Source organism: Thalassophryne amazonica, chromosome 2 (genome assembly GCF_902500255.1).
Source record: "Thalassophryne amazonica chromosome 2, fThaAma1.1, whole genome shotgun sequence".
In the NCBI taxonomy this organism is placed as follows: Eukaryota; Metazoa; Chordata; class Actinopteri; order Batrachoidiformes; family Batrachoididae; genus Thalassophryne; species Thalassophryne amazonica.
This window is the reverse complement of record NC_047104.1, coordinates 36774619-36800816: the sequence shown is the minus strand read 5'-3', so window position 1 is coordinate 36800816 and position 26198 is coordinate 36774619. Positions and strand designations below refer to the sequence as shown.

Sequence of the window (26198 nt, the reverse complement as noted above, 5' to 3'; positions counted from 1 at the left end):
GATGGTTTGGACATGTGCAGAGGATGGACCCAGGGTATATAGGGAGAAGGATGCTGAGGATGGAGCCACCAGGCAGGAGAAGAGGGAGGACAAAGAGGAGGTTTATGGAAGTGCTGAGGGAGGACATACAGGTTGTTGGTGTGACAGAGGAAGATACAGAAGACAGGGTGACATGAAAATAAATGATCTACTGTGGCAACCCCTAACAGGAGCAGCTGAAAGAAGAAGATCTGCAAAAGTGATCCAGCCAGTACTAAGCCTATGCAATGCCATGATATGTATTACAGGTGGGAGGATACTCTGAACATGAGAGTGTATTCCTTTTTTCTTTGTCTCACATTAACGCCACAGGAGCAATATGCAAAAGTCAACTTTATTTTGATTAAACAATGAACTATGTGATCATTACATTTTTGTGGATTTCCATTTTTTTTAAAACAAAATTCATAGTTTACATGTTGAAGAAGAAAAGGAAATATAAATAGTTTTATTTGAAAAACAAAATAGTCGGCAGCATGAATGGCTGAGGCCACAGAGTTCCGACATAAAATGCACAGAACTGAAACTGAAAGTACATACACACAAACACACACACAGAAACGCATTCCAACAATCACTACATACGCCACTGCTGTATGTTTTGAACATCGAATTCAGTGTGAAATGTTAAGTATACATATATATATAGTTTATGGTTGAAGTATTGCAAAGAAAAAATAATCATCAGAAACCCTGTGTATAAAAATGTCTGCTTTTAAGGACAATATTTTCTTTAAAATATAAAAATCTTTGGTTTGTTGCTTAAAAAACAACCTGAAAATGTCATTATTTTGAGCAGAGTTTAATCTGATCTCATTCATATCCCCCACTAGAGGGCCCTCAAACAATCAGCATGGGTTGTTACATTTCAGTGTTCAAAAAAAGAAGAGAAACATACACTACTGCTGCACCTCAACACCTAATGGTTGGCGACTGCCTGTCCAGACAACCAGTCCATCACTACCTGTTAGACCTATCTGCCATACCCACCTGATACTCAGCCCTGTGCCGTTGTCCAGTTACTGGGGTCCTCAAAACCGAGGCACCTGCATGCTGGACTATATAGACCTCACACTGTCACAATGTCATAGCTGACACTCCTAAGTGATACTTCTCATCAGTCTATGTAAGGATCCTTCCCCTCCTTTGCAAGATCCTTGGATACCATTAGTAGTGGGCAGCAAATATCATCAAACTGACTAAAAACTACTTTTTTAGTGAATTATTATGTATTATTTATAATAAATTTGCAGTTGCTAAATTTCAGACTGTCCTTGATACTTTTGATGTGATCAGATACAGTATGAAATTGGAAACGCCCATTTTCAAAGGTCAGTTCAGGTCTGGAAGGATGTGCTGGTACCACATCTACCATTTTACAGAACTGTTCTGGTTCCTGATTGTCAACCACCCACAGAGGCCACTGGTCTATCCCAAGTGCTACATACTGACCATCCATCTGCTGCAGCCAGGTGATACATGGGTGTGTCCTTGGCCTTCTCTAGTTAATGAAATCCTCAACACTGAGGTGTCAGCACTTTGGTTCATGCCCAGAGATGTTATAGCGGAAGTTCCCTCACAATGCAAGTAGAACTCTTCATCTGAGAGACTTTCAGTTAGCATTCATTTGACACCAAGTCATTCCAGCAGCATCCAAGGAGCATATCCCAGCAGTCATAGGCTGTGAGGTGGGTACACCCTGGGCAGGACACTAGTCCTCTCACAGGGTGACATACAGACAAACATACACATTCACAGCTATGGTCAATTTAAAGTTTCTAATTCACCTAACCTGCATGTCTTTGGATGTGGGAAGAAGCCGGAGCACCCGGAGAGAACCAGCGCAAACATGGGGAGAACATGCAAACTCCATACAGAAAGGCCCCAGGTGGGAAGCGATCCCACAACCTTCTTGCTGTGAGACTACAGTGCTAACCACTAAGCCATCAAAGTGGACAGACAGAATAATTATGAACAATAAAACATTTAATAAAAAAAACTGATGAATTGATGATTGAAATCATTATTCGCAGTCTCCATAACGTGTTGAGTTTTTTTATTTAGTCATGTCACGTGTTGGTTGCTTGTCAAGTTGAAGACATTGAGGGCAGCTTGTGTTCTGAGACACGAAACTTGAAGTGAGCTGACTGGACTTGAACTCGGCACCCTCTGTGTGGAGTGAGCGTGGAATTGTTGTGATTGTTGTGTTCTATGCTCTTCCTGCAGCCCTAATGACCTCACGAACGGCAGTGAGGCCTGTAGCAACGTATACTAGCTCTACGATACCCTGACTGACCTTACTGGAGTCACAAACCCCAAAATTCGGTGCATCATTTTCGCTCCTTCAGTTTCTTTCCAAAAACATACAGCATTACCGGTGCATTACACAAGTGGTCCTCGAAGCTACTGCGACAATGTTTCTATTGTTGGTGCATGGCAGGTTGGACCACCTTCTCCTCATTATTGTTGTTGCAGAACTTGAGGTTGATGTCGAAGCTCGACTGCTTCCTGAGCGCTCGTGGCATCAGCTTCTTCTTGAGGAACAGTTTCTGTATGAACCTGTCTCTGATGATGACTGGGCAGTAGCTATGGAGGAAATACATCAGGCCAATGCCTGGCCCAGCAAAGTAGCGCACCAGAGGTTGCGGAGACAACAATGCCTGCACGATGACGTCAATGACGGGGCTGACATCCGGGTTGGCTGTGCTTGTGTAGCTGCAGAAGAGCTCCTTGGTCTCAGTCACATAGTCCTCACCGTACTCCTCGAGCAGTGCTGGCGACAGAGTCTGAAGCAAGTGTTTGTGCTGCTGCTCCCAGTAGGCCTGGTTACTAGATTGACCTGAGGATGACAGACAAGGTTAAACATGATCATAACAACCTGTACTGTTTTCTGGTTGTGACAACAAAACTGATATCCATGAGAAATTTAACAGTGAATTTTTCAGAATTTGCTTTTATAATTGTTTAAATTTTGCCAGAGGCTGTTACATCTTCTCATTTTAGGTGGTAACACACAAAAACAAAAGGTAAACACTGACAGTTACAGCAAGACTGTGATGAAGACAGTGGCAAGCCTGAGTGACGTCACCCATCAGTTTTCCATCGATACCAGGAACAGCTGATATGTAGCTAATAGCGCTAACTTTGGCTACGTCATGATGAACCCATAAATGGCTGAAGAGGTGGAGCGTGGGTGGCTCAGTGTGCGACAAAAAAGCCTGAACACGTTGCTATCTTTGAATGTGAATCAGCTATGCTAACAGGCTAACCTTGATTTGGGTGTTTATTAAATCACATTTCTGGGGACAACGTGGTGGTTCTCATAATGATTTGCTTTGGTGTTGGCATAAAAAATTCTGAACGGGTTTTTTTTTCAGTGATCTGGCATTAGATGGATCTAAAGGATCAGGCTACCGATAGCTGCTAAAAGTGCTAATGCTGTTAGCATACAACATTAAATAAGATGAGAATTTCACTCAATGCAAATTATTATTTTTATTATTAACATTAACAAATGTATTATGTTTCAGTACATAAGTTGCACCGGAGTATTAAGCAACAGGACCTCCCAAACTACTAGGGGTGTAATGATTCATCTACTACATCGATGTATCGATTTATATTCCTATGATCCAACTACATCGATCTGTGCTTGACAAGTTGGCCTTCCGCACAACATATACCGATCTAATATAGTTTTTAAAAGGTAATGAATCGATTGTATCAATACTAGGAAATAACGCACTGGATTTAAGCACAGCAGATTTTATATGGATGTGTTTTGTCAGCACTTTTAATGACAAAGACGTTAAACATTACTTGATTCAATCTGCCTGTCTGTGACGGCATCACTATGCGCCAGAAGACAACAAAACATAGCATGGCGGGTGGCAGAGGAGAAGCTGGTGAGCGAAAAATTATCAAGCCACTATTGTGGTCCAGTGTGTGGAAACACGTTGGCTTTTGCAAAGATGGAGATGTTCTAAATAAGTTGCTTGCTGTTTGTAGGATATTTCACACAACGCTGAGTGAGGAGCAATAACGATGGATGGCTGGATGTCATGCTCAAATTTATTTCACACTCACACTGGTTGAATTTTATTTATTTGTTCATATTGTTTCACTCATTCATTGCCATCTTACATAAGACTTCCTGTTCGCTGACCTCTCCAACAAACAGACTGAATTCTGCTTTGCATTTTAGATGTTTTGGTTTTTTTTTGGTTAATTGTATTCATAGAATACGCAATATTAACTCCAATATTTGTAAAAAAAAACAAACAAAAAAAACAAATTAAATTCATTAGCAGTATTTTTGCTGTACATATACACATCATTCTCAATAAAATAATCCGGTAGCTGTTTGTGTAGAGTTTAGTCTCATTCCTTTATTTAATATATTCCATGTTGCTTTCATGTTTTCATGAATTTTTGGCTAAAAAGTTACTGAAACGATTTTCAAGTCACTGAATCATTTCGAATTGTTTCGTTCTAAATTAATCAAAATTGTTCTTTATTGGTAACCATGAATTGTGATACGAATGGAATCTTTGGTAAAATGAATTGTTACACCCCTACAGACTACTGTTAAAATAAATAAATAAATCAAATAAAATACTATATGACTGCACTGTGCGCTGCTTTATACAGTTTATACAGGGTGGAAGATAGAGCCCACTGTGTCTCTTGGTGCAAAAGGCTTAAATTTCTAGGACTTTCCATTGTAATGCTAAGTTAGGTTGATTTAACACAATGCACGGCTGCTGTGTTGAGTAGTGTATCAGGTTTTAGGGTTAGGGTTAGGGTGCGTTTGTTGACGGACTGGATGTGGTGGTGGATTTCGTTACACTTGATCCTCATGCTGAACAAGCACGTTCTCTCTCTGCCAGCAGGGAAACCTCAGAATCGTCCACTTACTCATGTTTGCTGCACAATGGCTAATTTAGTCACCGCCTAAACCAAAGAACCTTAGCACAGTTTCTGCCAACAATAACAAATCATCATAATAATAGAAACAATGTCTTAGTTAATGTGGGTTCTCCCTTCTGACCTCCAGCTGCAATAAAATTGAATCCGTCAGCATCAGCTGGAAGACCTCCTGACCAGAAAACCTAAACACCACCTGCTGATCTCTGCAGACTCTTGAACAAAATTTACTCTTGAGGTACTTTTAAACTCTTGTTTTGCAACGTTAAAGATATCAGTCACATTTTAAAGTGCTCCGTGGTCCCAGTGAAATGCGAGCTCTGGAGCCACATGTGACCCATTTATATTAAACAACCAACCACACACACACACATTACGGGTACATTCCAATCCCCTTATTCCACTGCTTTGTGCATGACCCACAACTTGATCAGATCCTCCATCATGCATCTGTGCATAAAGCATGCAGAGATCTGGGTTGGGGAGGCCTCCCAGAGAACACTTTGTAAACCCATTTGTCACAGTAATGGATGAGAAATTCTTGTTCCCCTCGAAGTGAGCTGCAGCTTTAAATGGAGAAAATATCAATAAATCCAGCTTCTGTACATGACTTGACAGTTTCCAACAATTTATATCCTTAGAAATGCAATGTTAAATGATACCAGATGCGTTTCAAGTTATTTTTCAGTGCTACATGAGGGGAATATAACTTGACAGATTAAACAGCACACCATCAGCATCAGAGCACCATATGAACCCCTCCTCCGACTGACAGGAAACGTAAGACGTCCTGATATCAGGAAGTTGGCCAATGTGCAATTGCTAAAGTTGATCACATCAGAGTTCAAACTGAGATCAGTTTTGCTTCTGCTCACCCCCTTTTTGGTCACACATGTCACTGTGGAATTATCTTGTATATCAGTTTTTGTTATTGACGAGTTGTGTGCCAAATAAGTTAAAGGTCAGGTCTGGGAACATTCGCCCTATTGAGGTTTCAAATCCCGTGAAATCTCGCAAAATTTTGTTTGCCGCTCTGTGAGATGTCAAGAACATTGAGAACTGCACTGACGGTCTGATAAGGCTGCAGTTTAACCGCTGCACACAGACAACACCATTAACATTGCAAGGTAAAACACTTTGTATATTGTGCCTAAAACTCTCGTGAATATTATATCTGGGTTTTTAGATGTTGTTATTGTGTTTGTTTTATGTAAAAATGCGAGAAGCTTAGATTGTTTCTCCTTTATTTTTAATGTGAGCTGTGATCGCTTCCTGTTCACGTCGTTCTGGGGGAAAGAGAAGTTTGCTCTTTAACGTCCTGCTTATTGTCCTTTACAACTCTGTTTATACTGTTTGTTCTAGAGTAATAGATATAAGATGTCTGAAATTCGGTTTGCATTTGTGAAGTTCCACACAGGTTAAATGTAGCAGACACGGAATATTTGAAATATTTGTTTTAGCAAGTTTTCAAGGTCTCATGCATGCCGTCTCTTATAAAGATTAAGAAAGTGTTAGATAATATCTGTGCTATTCCTTATTTTATGTTAGTGATTAAGCATTTGTTTTTGATATGTGTTTGGAAGTCTCTGAAATCTGGTTTAAAGTTAAGATTCACTTCCAGCACGCATGTGCAAGTTGAGACCTCCCCCTGATGGTGAGAGCCAGTAACACTAGAAATGTGAGACTGTAATGCCCACATTGTATAAAAAGTGCCGTATGACCCATTTTCTGGGCCTTTTCACAAGATGGACACTGCCGATGTGGGTCCCAGTCCTGGTTTTTATTGTGACCTTTGCTAAACTCAAAATGAGGAAAATAATGGTTTGGTTCTTGGTAAGGGACAGTAAATTATATAAAAGAACCTGGAGAAATTACAAAAGGCATAAAAATGTATATTTTTGTAGTATAATGTTCATTTGCAATTTTGCAAAGTGTCATGTGGCTTCTCTACATTGTTTGGACTGCAGTGACTGTCGGAGGTGCAAGGAATTATGGGATATCTCAATAGGGCGAATACACTGGTGCTGCACATTGCAATGTCTACCGCCTTGGGTCTTGGATGGCAACCACCCAGGCACACAATTGGCCCATCTCTACCTCCTGAAAGTAACCCTCTTTCTGCAGCAGCCAGGTGAAAACTGTGTGTCCCCTTGGCCTTTTCGAGTTGCTGGGATCATGGAAATATAGACCTGGAATGGACGTCACGTGATTAGCGGCATGCCGCACGGCGGACATTACTAAGGGTGGAGAGAGCGCCTTGAGCCAGGCACCTGTTAAACAGAAGCAAAATGAGAGGAAAAAAGGCAGCCAGTGCTTCACCATCAACTGCACTAAAATGAACTGTACAATAGCCTTAATGTAGAGTAATTATGTAAAACAAATGTCTATTTTAAAGTCGTTGTGTCGCAATTTAATATTGATATACTGAGACTATAAACGCCATAAGTTCTTTTCATTAAGCTGCGTTCACATGCATACAAGATAAGATGCCTTTCATTGTCATTGAATAAAATTCAACAAAATTTAAATTGCAGCTTCACCTTGTCTAGCACAAAACCTCATACAACAATTTAAGACAAAGGACAAAAATACACATTCAACTATATACACAGAGAATACAGTAGGCAAAGAAGTGCAGCAGGGAATATCAAAAAGTGCTGTACGCATAGCAACTATACGAGGGCTGTCCGTAAAGTATAGGTCCTTTTTATTTTTTTCAAAAACTATATGGATTTCATTCATATGTTTTTACGTCAGACATGCTTGAACCCTCGTGCGCATGCGTGAGTTTTTCCACGCATGTCGGTGACGTCATTCGCCTGTGAGCACTCCTTGTGGGAGGAGTCGTCCAGCCCCTTGTCGGAATTCCTTTGTCTGAGAAGTTGCTGAGAGACTGGCGCTTTGTTTGATCAAAATTTTTTCTAAACCTGTGAGACACATCGAAGTGGACATGGTTCAAAAAATTAAGCTGGTTTTCAGTGAAAATTTTAACAGCTGATGAGAGATTTTGAGGTGATTCTGTCGCTTTAAGGACTTTTCACGGTGCGAGACGTCGCGCAGCGCTCTCAGGCAGCGTCATCAGCCTGTTTCAAGCTTAAAACCTCCACATTTCAGGCTCTATTGATCCAGGACATCGTGAGAGAACAGAGAAGTTTCAGAAGAAGTCGGTTTCAGCATTTTATCCAGATATTCCACTGTTAAAGGAGATTTTTTTAATGAAAGACGTGCGGACGGGTCCGCGCGTCGGGACGCAGCCGACGCGGCGGCACAGGAAAAACACCTCCGTGTTGATAACCATTTGTTAAAATCCAGTTGGCTTTTGATGGCTTTCAGTGGAGCGAGTATATGAGAAATTGTTTATCAGCTGGAGATGTTCCAACTTGTCCTTAAGGCTTCCAGCAGAGGTGTTTTTCCTGTGACGGAGCGTCGCGGCGGCTGCGAGCCGACGCTGCAATCCGCCCGCACGTCTTTCATTAAAAAAAATCTCCTTTAACAGTGGAATATCCGGATAAAATGCTGAAACTGACTTCTTCTGAAACTTCTCTGTTCTCTCACGACGTCCTGGATCAATAGAGCCTGAAATGTGGAGGTTTTCAGCTTGAAACAGGCTGATGACGGCGCCTGAGAGCACTGCGCGACGTCTCGCACCGTGAAAAGTCCTTAAAGCGACAGAATCACCTCAAAATCTCTCATCAGCTGTTAAAATTTTCACTGAAAACCAGCTTAATTTTTCAAACCATGTCCACTTCGATGTGTCTCACAGGTTTAGAAAAGATTTTGATCAAACAAAGCGCCAGTCTCTCAGCAACTTCTCAGACAAAGGAATTCCGACGAGGGGCTGGACGACTCCTCCCACAAGGAGTGCTCACAGGCGAATGACGTCACCGACAGGCGTGGAAAAACTCACGCATGCGCACGAGGGTTCAAGCATGTCTGACGTAAAAACATATGAATGAAATCCATATAGTTTTTGAAAAAAATAAAAAGGACCTATACTTTACGGACAGCCCTCGTATAGATAAAAGTGCTGTGTGCATGACAGTTCTATAAAAGTGCAATGTGCCAGGAGTTGCAGACCCTGTGAATAAATAAATAAATAAATAAATAAAACAGGCCAGATATACTGAATGCATGATTACAGTCCCTAAAAAGGTTTGTGTGTGTGTGTATGTATATATGTGCATGCACACACACACACAAATACATATACATATATATATACATATATATATATATATATATATATACATATATATATATACATATATATATACATATATATATATACATATATATATATATATATATATACATATATATATACATATATATATACATATATATATATACATATATATACATATATATATATATATATACATACACACACACACAGACACACACACACTTGTAGTTGTTTAATATGATATGCACATGGTGGTCACAGGCGGCATTTAAATTTTAACAGTGTGGTTGGAGGGGATGGGGGTGGTACTTTTTACCCTGACTGAGGGTCAAAAGTCAAATTCTGAATGGCTTTACATCTACTTGTAATAAAATGTTAGTAAAAATCATATATATGTTGTTGTAATTAAAAGACTAGCAATAATATTACAGTGGAAAAAGCAGCAAGGCAGTGGCGGCTGGCCCATAGGGGGCGCTCGGGCGCTGCCCTCCTAGATGTGGAGGGGAAAAGTCATAATATATATATATTTAAAAAGTATTATCAATGTCAGTTTTACTTAATAGTATGTGCCTACATGTAATATGAATGATTAAAACAACACTTCCTCCAACTGACTCTCATTCAACAGTGCATTTCCACCGACAGAAGCAGAGAACGTATCATTCCTCGTCTTGGGCGGTCATTCAAAGCGCCCTTGAAGTGCAGCGAAATAACCAATTGTATGTAGTTGCTAGGGAAAATTAATAAATAATTGGCAAATCAACATTGCCAAAATTAATGGCTTTGGGGCGCCGTAATTTTAGCCCCTGCTACAAAAATGCGGGAACGTTAGATTGCTACAGTCAGTTATACGTGACGCTGCAGCTGCTGCTGTCAGTCAGTCAGGAAGAGTGACGACGACGTTTGGGTTATATTTATTTATTTTTATTTTGTCTCCGTGTGTTTTGCTGGAGTAAGTTGAAGAACTCTGGGACTCCTGCTCGTTATGTCTTCCGAGGTTTAAAACGGGACAAAAACGAATTAAATCAATGACACCAAAGTTTCGCGGGGATCCTTTTGGAGGCACAATGGAGCTGCGCACATCAGATCTTTCTCGTGGTTTTAATGACAACTGCACATCCCGGTTGGAGGAGAGACGTTTGTCTGACTCGTTATAAACCGTGTCAGGCTTCATTCACACGGTCAGCGCGCACACGTCACGGAGGCTGCTGATCTGCGCGGATGGAAAGGAGCGCATCCACCACTTCAGCTCAGGTGAGCTGACGAGCTGCTCGGATTTATTCCCGAATGTTGCTCCTGGTGTGGAAACGAGGATGAAAACTTAAGATAAAACGAATGAGTGATGTTTTTTTGTTTGTTTTAGGGGGTCAAAGCTGTGATCTTTATTGGGACAACAGACCAGTTATAATGGTAATAGGGGAGGCCGGGGCTGTTTGTAACAGTGTTCAAAGCTGCAGCCATGCTGGTATTTTGATTTCACTTTACACGTTATGAGGATCAGTTCACAGAAGTGAAATATTCTTTGGAGTATTCCACAGTCTAAAACAAATTATTTGCTCAGTTTAAAAACAAAACAAAACCCTAAAATAGCAATTTGCATGTTTTTTAAAGAAATTCTAACTCAGCCACTGAGTACACACAAGACACTTATGGTCAGACAAACCCAAGTTTAGCAACGCATTTAATTAAGTGGTTTTGTATACTTAATTTGCTTTGTCCTCTACACTCTTAATTAATTTTAACCATTTTAATTTAAAGGTTTTGGTGTTATTAGTTAGTGAAGTTATTTAAGTTTTTCAAGCTTCTTTAGTTTGCCTCCATTCCACTCAGTAATGTTCATGCAAAATATTACCTTAATTTTCTCTCGCTCTCTCTCACACACACACTCTCTCTCTCTATCACACTCTCTCTCTCTCTTACACACACGAACACTTTCTTTCTCTCACTCTCACACACTCTCTCTCTCTCTCTATCACACTCTCTCTCTCTCTTACACACACGAACACTTTCTTTCTCTCACTCTCACACACTCTCTCTCTCTCTCTATCACACTCTCTCTCTCTCTTACACACACGAACACTTTCTTTCTCTCACTCTCACACACTCTCTCTCTCTCTCTATCACACTCTCTCTCTCTCTTACACACACGAACACTTTCTTTCTCTCACTCTCACACACTCTCTCTCTCTCTCTCACACACACACACACACACACACACACACACACACACACACACACACACACACACACACACACACACACACACACACACACACACACACACACACAAACATTTTCTCTGTCTCTCTGTCTCTCTCTCTCTTGGAAGGTGGTGTGAACATTGTGATATTTTCTATTTTGTTAAGGGGGTGTCATTGTGAACCCCAGGATCTGTTTGTCTGAAGATAATGGCAGTGCAGTACAGTTTGGTGTACTATGTGTGTAATTGGTGTCAAATAGTGAAATGTTCTTTGCTCAAGAACTTGAGTGTTGTATTGCATTTGATACTGTTCCGTTCCAAAGTAGAAATGGGGCCTGATATAGCTGTAAATGCTTAACTTTATCTGTAAAACTGCTGATTTTGAGAAGGACATATAATGATTATTGTGGAATTGTCGTAATTTTCCGACTGTTCTCTTGAATGCCTGTACTGGACAAGGCAAGGGAATCTATTGGCACAGCAGCCCCACCAAGACTGTGTTTCACCAGCCGCCACTGCAGCAAGGTAAATGACCACAATGGCAAGGCACACTTCAGATTTATATTTTAATACATAAGGATTTTTTTGTTAAGAAATAGCGACACTAGTGCGAAAAAAGCGATCAGTTTATTATTCATGATCTGCACATCTCCACCCTTAGCAATGGCGCCACCCTGTCCTGAGCGACGCTAATAGATTGAGGCGCAAACTTCCATTCCAGGTCTCTATTACCATGGCTGGGATCCCCAAGACAGACACCTACATGCTGGGTCATGCCCACTGAAGCACCCCACATGGATAAATGTCATATCTAATATTCCCAAACATTGCCTGTGATTCTCCTCATTCTCCCTAAGTAAGTCAAGATCTTGGCTCAGTGGGCTTGGCCTTAAGATGGACTTTGCACTATTACGTACTTTCTTTTGTAACTGCTTGTAACTTTATAGCTGTGAGAATGGCCTAAGCAGTGGGTCACGCCTCTGAGTCTGGTCTGCTTGATTTTTCTTCCTCAAAAACACCACAGGGAGTTTTTCTTCACCACTGCCCCATATGTGCTTGCTCAGAGGGGTTGGTAAGGTTAGACCTTACCTGTGTGATGCACCTTGAGGCAGCTTTGTTGTGATTTGATGCTATATCAATAAATTAAATTGATTGAGAAGTAATCATTTGTTTGACAGAAACTCATTTGAGCAGTGCCCAAGGATCCCCTGAAGAGTCCCATTACCAAAGACCTCCAGTTGTCACCTTAAATCTTGGAGAACAGCCACATCTCACAGGTATACAATAAGACAGGAAGCACCAGGACCCTAAAAACCTTACATCTCCTGCAAAGGTATTGGCATCACCAAACGCCTCTCTCCAATAACCTCATGACTCCATAAACGTTTGCCAGGTGTCAGTCTAAGTGGATGAGGACCTAGAGATATGAAGGGTACTGAATGTCTCTACACACTTTTACCAGATACATGTCTGATGGTTGAGCACAGGAAGTCATTGAATGTCTGGAACAGACTCTTCTGTCAGTTTCCGCAGTGCTGCAAACATGGTATCCATTGATTCTGCAAAGACAGCAGCATCATCTGCAAACCTTTCCTTGCAAGCAAAGACACACAGTCCCACACACAACCCCGTCCACGCAAGCACTGAACAGACTAGGAGCCAGAACACATCCCTGAGGAATGGACCAATTCACTGGGAAGAATTCAGAAACACTGTCCCCACTCTGCACAGCAGGACTGTACAAAATTCAGAACTGAATTGGCAGTGACTCTTGAATTTCCATTCAATTCTTGAATTTGAGTTGAATTTTGAACTGATTCCGAGTGTTTAGAACCTTCAATATATTGTGGAGTCACTGTTGTGTAATAACTGTTGTATGAAAGTAAATTAAAGAAATCTAAACCCACATACAGAACAGGAGTGAAACACACACACCTTGGAGGCCTCAGGCTGTACGACCGATACTACAATTACAGCCTGGGCCATACTCCTTCTGGGAACAATTATCTTCCTCCTCCCACATTTGAGTGGGAGGTTAACTTTTTTAGATTCTGTTTAAATTTTCCACACTTGCAGCTGTCAGGTGACTTGGTTTTAATGACATTTGAAGAAACAATGTTAAGGTTCATTCAAGAGTGAGAAAATGTAAAAACTGTGCAGTAGGTCTTTGGGTCATTAAATTCTTTGAGCTTGAACTCTCTAATCACATTCACTCTGCAGCGCTGCCACGTCTGGTCTGTCCTCAAATGTTCTGTCCCACACATGCTCCACATTATCCGTGTCTCTGTGGGAAGCCTGTCATCATGTTTAATGTGGATTCAACACACAGTGCACCCCCAGCAAGCACACTGCAAAATATAATTGCTTTTCCACCAACACAGTGGATCAGTTCTTTCATTCTGGAATGACAGGATCACTCAACAAAGCAGCTGCATTTCCAAGGATTTAAATCTGACACTAATAACAGAGATGACACTTTCCCCATTCTGACATCCACGAGGAAGTCAGAACAGAATTAGTTTACAGTAAAAGGCACCCAATGATGTGGTTTTGAACGCCTAATCAGGATCCTGTGTTTTGGATTCATGTTCAAAGTGGGGTAGACCTAGAAAATGCTGAAATATTCTTTAGATAAGATTTTATTGATCTCACAGTGGAGAAATTCACATGTTACGTCAGCTCTTAAAAAAAACATAAGATGGGTGCGAGTAGAGGAAAATGTGCATCAAACACCATGTGCAAGGATAAGCGGACATATTATTGCATATGGTTATTTCACAGTGTTAATTGTAGGAGGTCTATTAGAAACGTATCCGACCTTATTTTTTTAAAAAACCATATGGATTTGAATCACGTGTGATTGCGTCAGACAAGCTTGAACCCTCGTGCGCATGCATGAGTTTTTTTCATGCCTGTCAGTTGCGTCATTCGCCTGTGGGCAGGCTTTGAGTGAGGTGTGGTCCACACCTCTCGGCGGATTTTTATTGCGAATAAATGTCTGAATGATTTGGAGCTTTGCTGCATCAATTTTTTTCCAGAAACTGTGAGAGACCTCCAGGTGGACACCATTCGAAAAATTAATATGGCTTTCAGGGACAATTTTATGGGGATTAAACAGATTACGGAGTGTTACTGCCGCTTTAAGGACTGCCCACAACTCCTGAGAGTGCGGCGCACTCCCAGCCCCCATCGACAGGCTGACACCCCACTGGAACAACCAGATCATTTCCAACATGAAAGCTTAGTTGATCCGGGACCTCGTCTGACTTTCACAAAAAGGCAGAAGATGTGGACATCAGCACTTTTTCGGTACATTCCACCATTACAGGAGTTTTTTTCATGGAAAGAAAAGCGGAGGGACGCGCCACGGAGCCGTTCATTACACGGGACAAAACCACCTCCGTGTTGGTCTCACAGGATGGCTTTCAGGTCGATTTCAGACGGATTCCGGTTGCTTTCCAGTCATGTGAATATCCGATTGTGATTGTGCATGAGCTGGACATGCCAGAACATGTCTCGTGAGGCTTCATCACAGCGTTGCTTTGCGCTGAGCGTGAAAAAACTCACGCATGCGCACGAGGGTTCAAGCTTGTCTGATGCAATCACACGTGATTCAAATCCATATGGTTTTTTAAAAATAATAATAAGGTTGGATACTTTTCTAATAGACCTCGTACAGTCTGACAGCAGCAGGGAGGAACGGCCTGCGGTATTGTTCCTTCTTGCACTGAGGGTGCCTCAGTCTGTCACTGAAGAAGCTACTCAGCTCCACTACAGTCCGGTGCAGAGGGTGAGAAGAGTTGTCCATGATGGATTTGAACTTGGCTAACACCCTCCTCTCAGCCACCTCCTCCAGAGAGTCCAGAGGACAGCCCAGGACAGAGCTGGACTTCCTGACCAGCTTATTCAGTCTCTTTCTCTCCCGCTCTGTGCTGCCTGGGGCCCAACAGACGACAGCATAGAGGAGAGCAGAGGCTACAACAGAGTCATAGAAGATCTTAAGCAGAGGCCTGCTCACTCCAAAGGATCTCAGTCTCCACAGGAGGTGGAGGCGACTCTGGCCCTTCTTGTACAGGGCATCGGTGTTGTGAGTCCAGTCCAGTTTGCTGTTGAGGTGAACACCCAGGTATTTGAAACTCTCCACGGTCTTTATGGCCTCTCCCTGGATGTTCACCGGTGGGTGAGGTGGTGTTTCCTCCTGAAGTCGATTACCATCTCCTTCGTCTTACTGGTGTTGAGACACAAGTGGTTGCGCTCACACCAGTCCACAAAGTCTGTGATGACCAACCGGTACGCCAGCTCATTCCCCTCAGACACACAACCCACAATGGCGGAGTCATCAGAGAACCTCTGGAGATGGCAGTTGTCTGTGTTGTAGGTGAAGTCTGAGGTGTAAAGGGTGAAGAGGAAAGGCGAGAGGACGGTGCCCTGGGGGGCCCTGGTGCTGCACCTTACCCCCTCAGACTGACAGCCACGCAGCCGCATGTACTGCGGGCGGTCAGTGAGGTAGTCGATGGTCCAGGCGGCGAGATGTCCATTCACACCTGCATCCTCCAGCTTCCCCTGCAGCAGCGCTGGTCTGATGGTGTTGAAAGCGCTGGAGAAATCAAAGAACATGACTCTCACAGTGCTCCCGCCAGTCTCCAGGGGGGTGAGCACTCGCTGCAGCAGGTAGATGACAGCGTCATCCACCTGGATGTTGGGCCTGTAGGCCAACTGCAGTGGGTCCAGGGTGTCGCTCACCATGGTGCGGAGGTGAGACAGGACGAGCCGCTCCATGGTCTTCATGAAGTGGGAGGTCAGGGCAACTGGTCTAGTGGGCTGTGTAGAAGAATTTTTAGGTCCATATTTGAACTGTGATGAACTATCAAGTGTCCTGATCTGAACTGTATGTCCTCTGGTTGAACTAGCAGGTGTTCAACCCAAAAAAGGGCTCTATTAGTCATTCAGTCTGTCAGGGGCTTTCCAAGGCCTTTTAGGTGCTTTCCCGCAGGCCACGTGCAGGGGCCTCAGGCCAGCTGCACGTGTGGCTGAGGCCACGTGCGGAGGGGGCCTCAGGCCAGCTGCACCTGTGGCTGAAGGTCTTTTAAAAAAATCAGTTGTAAATCCTTCATGTTTTAGTGGGAGCGTTTGTCACATTGAAATAATGGCCTAACACCTGCTTAGGGTTCACTAGAGGACGCTTCCAATAGAAAACCATGTCTTGGGAATGAAATAAATAAAAAAGTCGAAGGAGGAGCGATGCCCGCGGGTCTCCAATAAATAGACGAGCGCGGTTGTCATATTCAGTCTCTCTAGAGGACTCAGTTTGTCTAAGCTCTGTGTCAAAGGCTTAAATAAACTTAAAAACTCTGTGCATTTTATCTTGCTTAAGGCTGAATTATTCTAAAGTGTTGTGTCATTTTCTAGCATATCACTTGCAATTAGTTTGTGTTATCTAAAAGACGACATCCTGAGAAGACTAAAGACGAGCCGCGACAGAACTTGGCGAGCCAGCTTCAGGAGGGTCCAGGGGCATTCCGGCAGCCTGGGGCAGTCCAGCTCATCCCTCCAGACCGTAAATAACAGTGATCACGACTAAAAGGTAAGCAGAAACCTTTTATAACTTCTGCACGATCTGGAGGAGTGAGTCGGGATTTCCGCCCAAGTTGACAGGTGATATTTTTAATTGCCTCTTACCCAAAAGAACCTGGACTAAGAAAATTGATAAGAGACTAAAAAAGATAAGATTGAAAATTATCAGGCCTTGTAGATAAAATGCTCAGAAGGTGTGTGTGTTCCCGGGAAAAAGAATGTCTATGTGAGTGAAAGGTCAGGAATGTTCATGAACTCTGGTGCGGAAAGAGTGCGTGGAGAACTAACCTGGATGCTTGGGGAATAATTGGTGTTGAAATTCGTTACTAACGTGCCGGCTGATAGCATGCGCTGTAGGGGTTAATTTAGGGGAGTATACTGACAAATAGATACAAGGTAATACAAGGTTATTTAAAGAGTTTAACAGAGACTGAAGTGAAATAAGTGAGAAAAAAGAGTTTAACAAGAGAATACGTGCAGAGAAAGCACAAGATAAGCGCCTGAGGGGGCGCAGTAGAAATACCGTACATGATAAAGAGATTTAAAAGTGCAAAGTGGCACAGCTGACAGTAAGTAAAAGAGCTCAATTAAGGACGTCATTTTTTAAGAAAAGAGAAAAACTATAAAAAAAGATAAAATGAATGAAGAGTTAGTGCAGAATACATGAGAATTAATGAAGCAGAAAATAGTGCAGTAAGGCACCAGATACACGCTTGTGGGGCGTGGGAGAAGAATAAGTAATTAAGTACACAGTAATATGAGTTTTTTATAAGAAAAGAAAAAGAGAATATTTTCAGTGCAAAGGCACATTAAGCTCACGAGGAGCTCAGTAAGTGAAGAAAAAAAGGTAGAAGAAAGTGCAGAAAGGCACAGGATACGCACGCGAGGCGCGGTAAGGCGTAGAAATAAATGAAATATTGTATGCTCAGAAAGGAGCTTGTGAAAATAATATAGTAAGCACAGGATACGCACGCGAGGCGCGGTAAGGCGTAGAAATGAATGAAATATTGTATGCTCAGAAAGGAGCTTGTGAAAATAATATAGTAAGCACAGGATACGCACGCGAGGCGCGGTAAGGCGTAGAAATAAATGAAATATTGTATGCTCAGAAAGGAGCTGGTGAAAAATAATATATTAAGCACAGGATACGCACGCGAGGCGCGGTAAGGCGTAGAAGTAAATTAAATATTGTACGCTCAAAGAGGGCTTGTAAAAAAGGTAATATATGAAGTTGCTGACAGCGCCGGAGAAGCTGTCTAACGTGAAGAAGAGATACATGCTTAAACAGAACACATTGGTGTTAAGTGAATAAAAAGGTTGTTTAAAGCCGCGGAGTGAAAAGTGGCAGAAGTCTAGATAGAGATATATAGAAAGTTGTTTTTAATAATTTTTGTGTATAAAGCTGTTGAAAATTGTGTGTGGGAGAGTGGAGAGTAAGCGGGGAGGTGCAAGCAAAAAGCTGTGAGGGCTTGCAAGCTGGCTGACATACAAGATTAATGTGAAAGAGTACGAGGGGGAGGTATTTAGACCCAACAGGAGGACTTGGGAGGTGCATGACAGGCAGAGAGGAAAGTGTGAAACAGAGACAGTGAAGAAAAAGACAGGAGAAGAGTGCTATGTAAATACAGAGAAGGTAGATATTATTTCAAAGAGAGAAAACTAATAAACAAACATAGCAGAAAAAGACGAGAAGCAGAAAGTTAAAAAAAAAAAATAATTAGAAGGGAAATAGAAAGTCGGGAGCAAAGACATTAGGAGGTGTTAGGGTTGTAAGAGGATTAAATAAATAAAGTTGGTTATAAATCAAAAGAGATAAAGCTTAGATTATAGTGAAAAAGCTGACAGACTGATCAATGCTTGGGACAGTCATTGATGGGAGACTTAAGTGATGATGAAATAATACTCCCAGAACATTACTTGACTGACGGAGACATCGAAACCCAGGGAATCAGGACACATTTTTGGCTGGAAAGGACCTATTTTGACAGGGTAGGAGCAGAACATTGGCAGGACGAACAAGAGATCAATCAGAAATTATGGCAGATTACTAAGGTAATCAATCTGAAGCAAAAGAAAGAACAATTCCCTCTAATTAATTGGGAGCTGCTGATAAGACGTCTGTGGCATCAGGGTTTAACCCCGTGGCTGGAGCTGCTTTGTGCTGACCCTAATAAAGAACTTAGCATACCATTAAATCATTTAGTAACACTACCAACCGATCCAGGTGAAGAACTGTTTCCTAGGTTGACTCTGACTGTGGTCCCAAGGAAGGTTCGGTGGGAAACAGGTAAATTTTCATATTTAGTTAAAGAAAAAGAAGACGGGCATAGCAGTTGGAAATTTAATCCTTTTAAGGGTTTAAAATACAAAACAGGTGTTACAGCCAGCAAGTTATTGGTCTGGATCAGGACAGCCCCTGAGGGACTACCAGAACACCATAGAAACACCTCACATAGCGTTTGTCAGGGTTACATGGGTAACTCTCAAGGTCAAGGTCGGGAAAGTACCCCGCTAGACTTAGTACTAAGAAAATATCCAGGAAAACGCACTAAGGCCAACCAATGTATGAGAAAGTGGCACAAAAGGTCACATGGGGGCAGGCAATGGCCTTTGGTGGGATCATTTGACCCGGTGATGTGTGAAGCAGTTGCGGTAGAAATACAGAAAAAAGAAATTAAAGATCAGCAGAAGAACGTAAATAACAACAAAAAACGCACTGAAGAAAAAGAAGTTTTGGCCTTGTTCAAGCAGGAAGCACAGAGGCTACAGCAGAAAAGAGAAAAAATGGCAGAGGAAAGATCCAAAGAGACTAAAGCCAGTGCACCGAGCTGGGAAGCAGAGCCACCCCCATATAAACGTCATGATATGGGGAAGACAGCTGGACAATTTGTATTAGGAACTCGTGAAGAGGACCAAGGCATGGATGTGGAGGGCAAATTCACACTGACACTAAAAGCTCGAGAGCCACAAGGAGACAGGTCCTCAGTCTGTCAAATGGATCATACAAGGTCTCAAGTCTGAAAGTAAGTGGTCGCACACCACGACCAGCAGGGGGGGCCACAAATAACAGTGACACGGAGGCAGACGAGGATAAAGAGAGAGACCTGAAGGCTCCGCCTGCACATCGAGGTCCACTGAAAACCGTCCCCTCCCACCATAAGTCAGCCGACTGGACCTTCACAGGCTATAGAGGCTCCGAAGAGTGGCACAAGAGCTTCTGTGACACACTGGATCTGGCCAGAAGAGATAATGAAGAACTAGCTGAGCAACTTCGGCTAGCGAAGGAAAGAATACAAAGACATAGGGACGCCGAGGAAAGAAGAATATTACAACAATCGACGCCCAATCAAGGGAATCACATTATAGAGCCACCCACCCGAAAAATTTCTGGTGAGATCATCATTGAGAGTGCAAAAGAGGCCCGACTCAGGCAAAGACAACAATGTGTAGGCAAAGACATAGCGGCTTTAGAACAGAATATAACCGACTGGATGGACTGCCTGGAACCAGTCAGTCGCACTCGATCTGGAAGACAGTATGGAGCCCCCACAGAAGAAGAGGAGGACGAAGACCTCATATGCCCATTGGTGGTTAGAAATGGTCATCATGTGTATACCCCATGGAGCTGGACAGACATGGTGGGGCTGGCCAACAGGCTGCCAGACATCACCCAAGGAGCTGGGAGATGGATAACTGCCTTAGAAGAAGGCACTGCAGGGGTAACCTTGTCTTTAGGTGACATAAAAGCCTTGCTAATGCATGTCATGGGAAAACATGACACTGAAGAATTAGCAGGAAAGGTTGGACTAACACAAATGATGGGCACTAATCAACATGATGAAGTCCCCTTTAATCGCTATAGAAACTCCAGGTGGGAAGGACTGAGAAGAAAGTACCCTGAGGTCTTGGATCCCTCTAAATTGGATGATGAGGAGTGGACACCTGAAGAGTGCCCAAAGAAGTTCCTGCACCGATTCCAGAAAAGATGGGCGGAGGAAACAGGAAATGCATGGAACCATTCTCCAGCAACTGAAATCCTGTTTAAAATAACTGTAAAAAAGGCTCTACCAGATGAGGTTCAGAAAGCCCTAGATGGAGTTGTGGGACTATCGAAAATGAATTGGGCTTTATACTCTGAGCATATTTGTCACCATCTTGAAATCTACAAGAAAGAAAAACAAAAAGAAGAAGATGCAGCAAAATCCCTGACGAAAAAATTGGTGCAGATGCAGTTGGGAGAGCTAACCAAAGTCAAGAAAGAAAAAACAAAGACCCAGGCACCAATGATGACCCCTGTTCCTTCTGAGTCGGCAAGCCTAGGCCCTACGGCAAACACTGCTGCCACCATACAGGCACCTGTGGTAACAGCCACACAGAGCCCCCAAGGAGCAGCAGGAAGCACTCCTACAGGAGAAGTCTCAGCACCAGTGGAGCATCACTATCACTACCATAGCACTGGCACACCCGGAAATGGACCCACCTACAGTCATGGGTAGAGAGGAGAGTCACGGAACTTTCAAGGTCAAAGAGGAGGGTGGCGAAGAGGATCTCGCCAACCTTCATTTGGAAGCAGATTCCAAAACTCAGCTCCCAGGAACAGTCAAGCGGGACCGCCTATGGGACCAACACCCCCAATAGGGGATCAACCCTCTAATGAGTGTTGGAGCTGTGGACAACCTGGACATCGAATGAGAAATTGTCCGGCCCGACCTTGGGTTGGACCCTCTGCCTATTGGCAATAGGGAGGCCTAGAGAAGACAGAGGGGGAAACGGTGGCATTGGCTATTTCAATGATACCTAAGGAAGAGCCAACCGTCACTGTTAATATACAAAACAGAGATTTCCCTTTCATGGTGGATACAGGGGCAACATACTCTTGCATAGGGAAAATGGGCGCTCATCTCCCCCTCTCTGGGTCTGTAATTAAGACCATCGGCTTCTCTGGGAAAACTCAAATAATACCTTTTACACGCCCACTTCCTGTAACGATTGCAGGAAAAACAATTGAAGCACCCCTGTTATACTCACAAAATACACCTGTGAATTTGCTGGGAAGAGACATTTTATGTAAGCTACAAACCCAGATAGTGTGTACCCATCAAGGACTGCAAATACACTTTCCTGACGAAGCACTTGCCAACATTATGGTGCTTATGGACATGGAAAACAAGGTCCGACCTGTGCAACCCATGGTATACTGGCTGAAGTTACAACCAGAAAATTCAAATCTTCAACTGGAATGGGAAAAATGGAAGCCCTGGGCAGAACAACACTATGAAGCAATATGTACACCTAGTTTACCTTTACATGTCACCCTGATGTTCGATGCCAAACAAGAACAAACTGACTATGCATGCTGCTGGGATGCATTGATGAATCAACGGCTGTTTCACATAACCACCACAGAAATTTATTTAGGCCCCCAAGGGGCCGCAGCTTCTGTCAAGCTAACTTCAGCTGAACAACAATGGTATCAAGTGCCGAATGCCATGCCTCATGTGACCCTTTTAGTCTCAGAAAAGTATGAATCCCATGACCTAGGTCCAATGGTAAAGACAGCCTCAGAAGTTGAAGAATGGCAAAACATGGAAAGTCCACAAGTACATCTGTCAAAAGACCAGCAGTTTATACGAATTAATTTAAAAGTAAATGATGAGGCTATAGCTCAAAAAGTGGAGCTCAATCCTAGATCAGAGGGACAGATGGTGTTATCGGCCCAACAAGAGAAATTGTTAGAGCAAATACCACCAGTGGTGTGGTCCAAAAGCAAAACGGATGTAGGACTAGTAAAAACAGCCTTACCAGTAAAAATAAAAGTAAAACCGGGAGCAAAACTGCCTCACCAAAGGCAGTATCCATTAAAACCTCAGGCTATTGAAGGCATAAAACCAGTAATCAAGGGACTAATGGCAGCTGGAGTTTTAATAAAAACTGCAAGCCCATGCAATACTCCTATCTACCCTATCCCTAAAAACAATACCAAAGAGTATCGGCTGGTACATGATCTGCGTCCTATCAATGCAATTATAGAAATGGATGCACCTATAGTACCTGATCCGCATACTATACTATCAAGCATCCCTGCTGGAGCAAAATGGTACACAGTAATCGATCTGTGTTCAGCCTATTTCAGTGTGCCTGTGCACCCAGACTCACAACATTTGTTTGCATTCACATTTCTGGGACAACAGCTAACGTATACACGGCTACCTCAGGGACTGAACCTGTCCCCAGCCATCTTTAACAAAGTCCTGGCTGAAGATTTACAACACCTTGACATACCCAGTACATTGGTGCAATATATGGATGATCTCCTTATTGCATCAGAGACTCAAGAACAGTGTGAAAAAGATTCATTAATTGTATTGCATGCATTGGCAGATGGAGGTCATAAAGTAAGTAAGGACAAATTGCAGTTCTGCAAACAACAAGTAGAATACTTGGGAAGACAGTTGTGTGGGACCACGCGATGTATAGCCCCAAGCCAAGTGGAGGCTATAATCAAGGCTCCCAAACCCCAAACAGTGGGACAGATGCTTTCATTCCTTGGGATGGCAGGGTACAGTCGGCCGTGGATTTGTGATTATGCTATAAAAACTGCACCTTTGCGTGCCATGATTAGAGCAGTGGGGCAAACAAGCAATGCAGCTCTCCTCGTCTGGACAGATGAGGCAACGGGAGCTTTTGAGGCCCTAAAAACAGACATGCAATCTGCTCCCGCGTTAGGTAACCCAGATTATGGGAAACCTTTCCATTTGTATGTTACTGAAAAAGCTGGTTATGCTTGTGCTGTACTAATGCAGGAAACAAATGAAGGAAAACAACCATTGGCCTATTATAGTACAAAGCTTGACAACATTGAAACAGGATTGCCACCATGCTATCAGGGTCTAGCAGCAGCTGCTTTTGCATTTCAAAAAGCATCATCCATAATCATGGGACATGCAGTAACGTTGTACACGTCGCATCAGTTACATGCCCTGCTAACCAGTCAACGTTTTGTCTTAACACAAGCTAGACGCACTGGATATGAAGTTGTGTTGTCCGCTCCAGAAATAACAATACAACGTTGTCACACGGTGAATCCCGCCACCAAATTGACCACACCGTTAGATGGTACTCCACATAACTGTGTGGCAGAGACAGAGAAATTTTTGAGAGCCAGAGAACATTTGTATAATCACGCCATAGATGCAGATCTAACCCTGTTCGTGGATGGCTCATGCTTTCGGGATGCCGCGGGATTGCATGCGGGTATGGGGATTGTTAAACTAAACACGGATGGCGAGACCTTTGAATTACTGGAGTCCCAAGGAATTGATCAGCCTTGTTCAGCCCAACTGGCAGAAATCAAAGCCTTAACTATGGCTTGCCAGATAGCTAAAGATCAACGTGTTAATATCTACACAGACTCAGCCTACGCTTATGGCGTATGTCATGTACATGCAAACATTTGGAAACAAAGGGGATTCCTGAGAGCAGATGGCACCCCTGTCACTCATGGAGAAGCGATTTCCCAACTGTTACAAGCTCTCCAATTACCGTCTGAGGTAGCCATCATTAAATGTGCAGGTCATCAAAAGAATAATAACATCATAGCTCAAGGTAACAACCTAGCAGATGACGCAGCTCGCAAAGGAGCACAAGGAGAAAATATGTTTCCCCTGCTAACCATCCAAGATTGTGCCCCACTGGTTTCAATTGACGCACTGATAGTGGCTCAAAGTAGGGCCAGTGGAGAAGAAAAACGAATGTGGGTTAAACGAGGCGCTATTGAGACACGCAGTCAGGGGCCAGCAGACAAGCTGTGGCGCAGTAGTCATGGACATTTTGTGTTACCCACCAATTTATTACGACATGCAATCATTTGGGCCCACGGACCCGATCATTGTTCGCGAGTCCAAATTATGAACAAACTAAAAGCTGTCTGGTGGTCACCATATATGGCAGCAACAGTGGACCGTTTGTTGAATGAGTGTGAGGTATGTGCACAGTACAATGTCCGGAAATCATTCACAGCCCCTTTAGCCCACATTCTGGTCCCTGATGGGCCATTCAGACATCTTATGATGGATTTCATAGACATGGGAGCTGAAAATCGAGTTAAACGAATGAGATATGTTTTGGTAGTGATATGCAGATTCAGCCGATGGATTGAGGCAGTAGCCTCTGCAAATCAAGACCATAAAACGGTAGCCAAATTCTTGTGCCGAGACGTCTTTCCAAGATTTGGCATTCCAGATACTATCTCATCTGACAACGGTAGGGCTTTTGTAGCCAAGGTTACACAAGAAACATTCAAACAATTGGGTATCAAACAGAAGTTTGGGTGTGTTTATCACCCTCAATCAAATGGGGAAGTGGAACGGGCTAATGGCATTTTAAAGAACAAACTAGCAAAAATCATAGCAGACAGCAATGGCAAACTAACCTGGCTGGATGCGTTGCCGCTTGCTTTATTGTCAATGCGCTCACAAACTAACCGACTAACCCATTTGACACCATTTGAAGCTCTTACAGGTCGGCCGATGCCTATTCCATACCTGAGAGGACCCTACGAAGGACCATCGCTGGAGCAGCTACAAGACGAATGGCATAATTATCTGAGACAGTTAACCCAAATACACAAAACTATCTTTTTGCAGGTCAAAGGTGCTACAGAAGACAGAGAAGCAGAGATTCCACTTGAAAATCAGAGCATCCAGCCTGGTGATCTGGTTTACGTCAAGGTGTTCAAAAAGAAGTGGGACAGGCCCCGCCGAGAAGGTCCTTTCAAAGTTATTCTTGCCTCACGTACAGCAGTCAAAGTAGACGGTAAGGACACTTGGTTTCATTTAAACCACTGCTGTAGGGTTGGTGGCCCAGCGCCCCTGCGGCCTCGGCAAGCTCGTCTTGGCAGAGCCGCCGGGCCAAGGGGGGAAGCAGGAGAAGCCAGAGACCCTACAGCAGCACCGAGGGACGGCCACGCCTCCCTGCAGCCAGAAGAAGCACCAAGGGAAGGCCACGCCTCCCTGCAGCCAGGCGAACACTGGCCAAGGCGCTCACAGAGACTGATTGAACAAAGACGACGCACAGCTTCAGAGAGTAGTGGATCCCTGCCAGATAGAGCAGCGACAGACTCAGATGCAGACTCAGAGACAACTGGAGACGCAGGCCAACAGACAGACAGAAATACAGACCGACAGATAGACAGGCCACAGGAGACATCAGACTCGGACAGCAACTCAGTAGATTTACCGACAGAAGAACCGCAGGAAGTACAACCCAGACAAA

General features: G+C 43.3%; 1 protein-coding gene across 2 annotated transcripts in view; it reads right to left on the bottom strand.

Annotated features, from left to right (window-relative positions):
• Positions 1–354: 354 nt before the first annotated feature.
• The window catches only part of hsd11b2 (hydroxysteroid (11-beta) dehydrogenase 2), a 79818-nt gene continuing 53974 nt past the window's right edge, over positions 355–26198 (bottom strand). For both annotated transcript variants that reach the window (XM_034184974.1, XM_034184982.1), the window contains one exon: positions 355–2878. In XM_034184974.1, coding sequence (XP_034040865.1) covers positions 2460–2878 — 419 coding nt within the window. In that variant the 3' untranslated portion in view covers positions 355–2459. The remainder of the gene's footprint in view (positions 2879–26198) is intronic.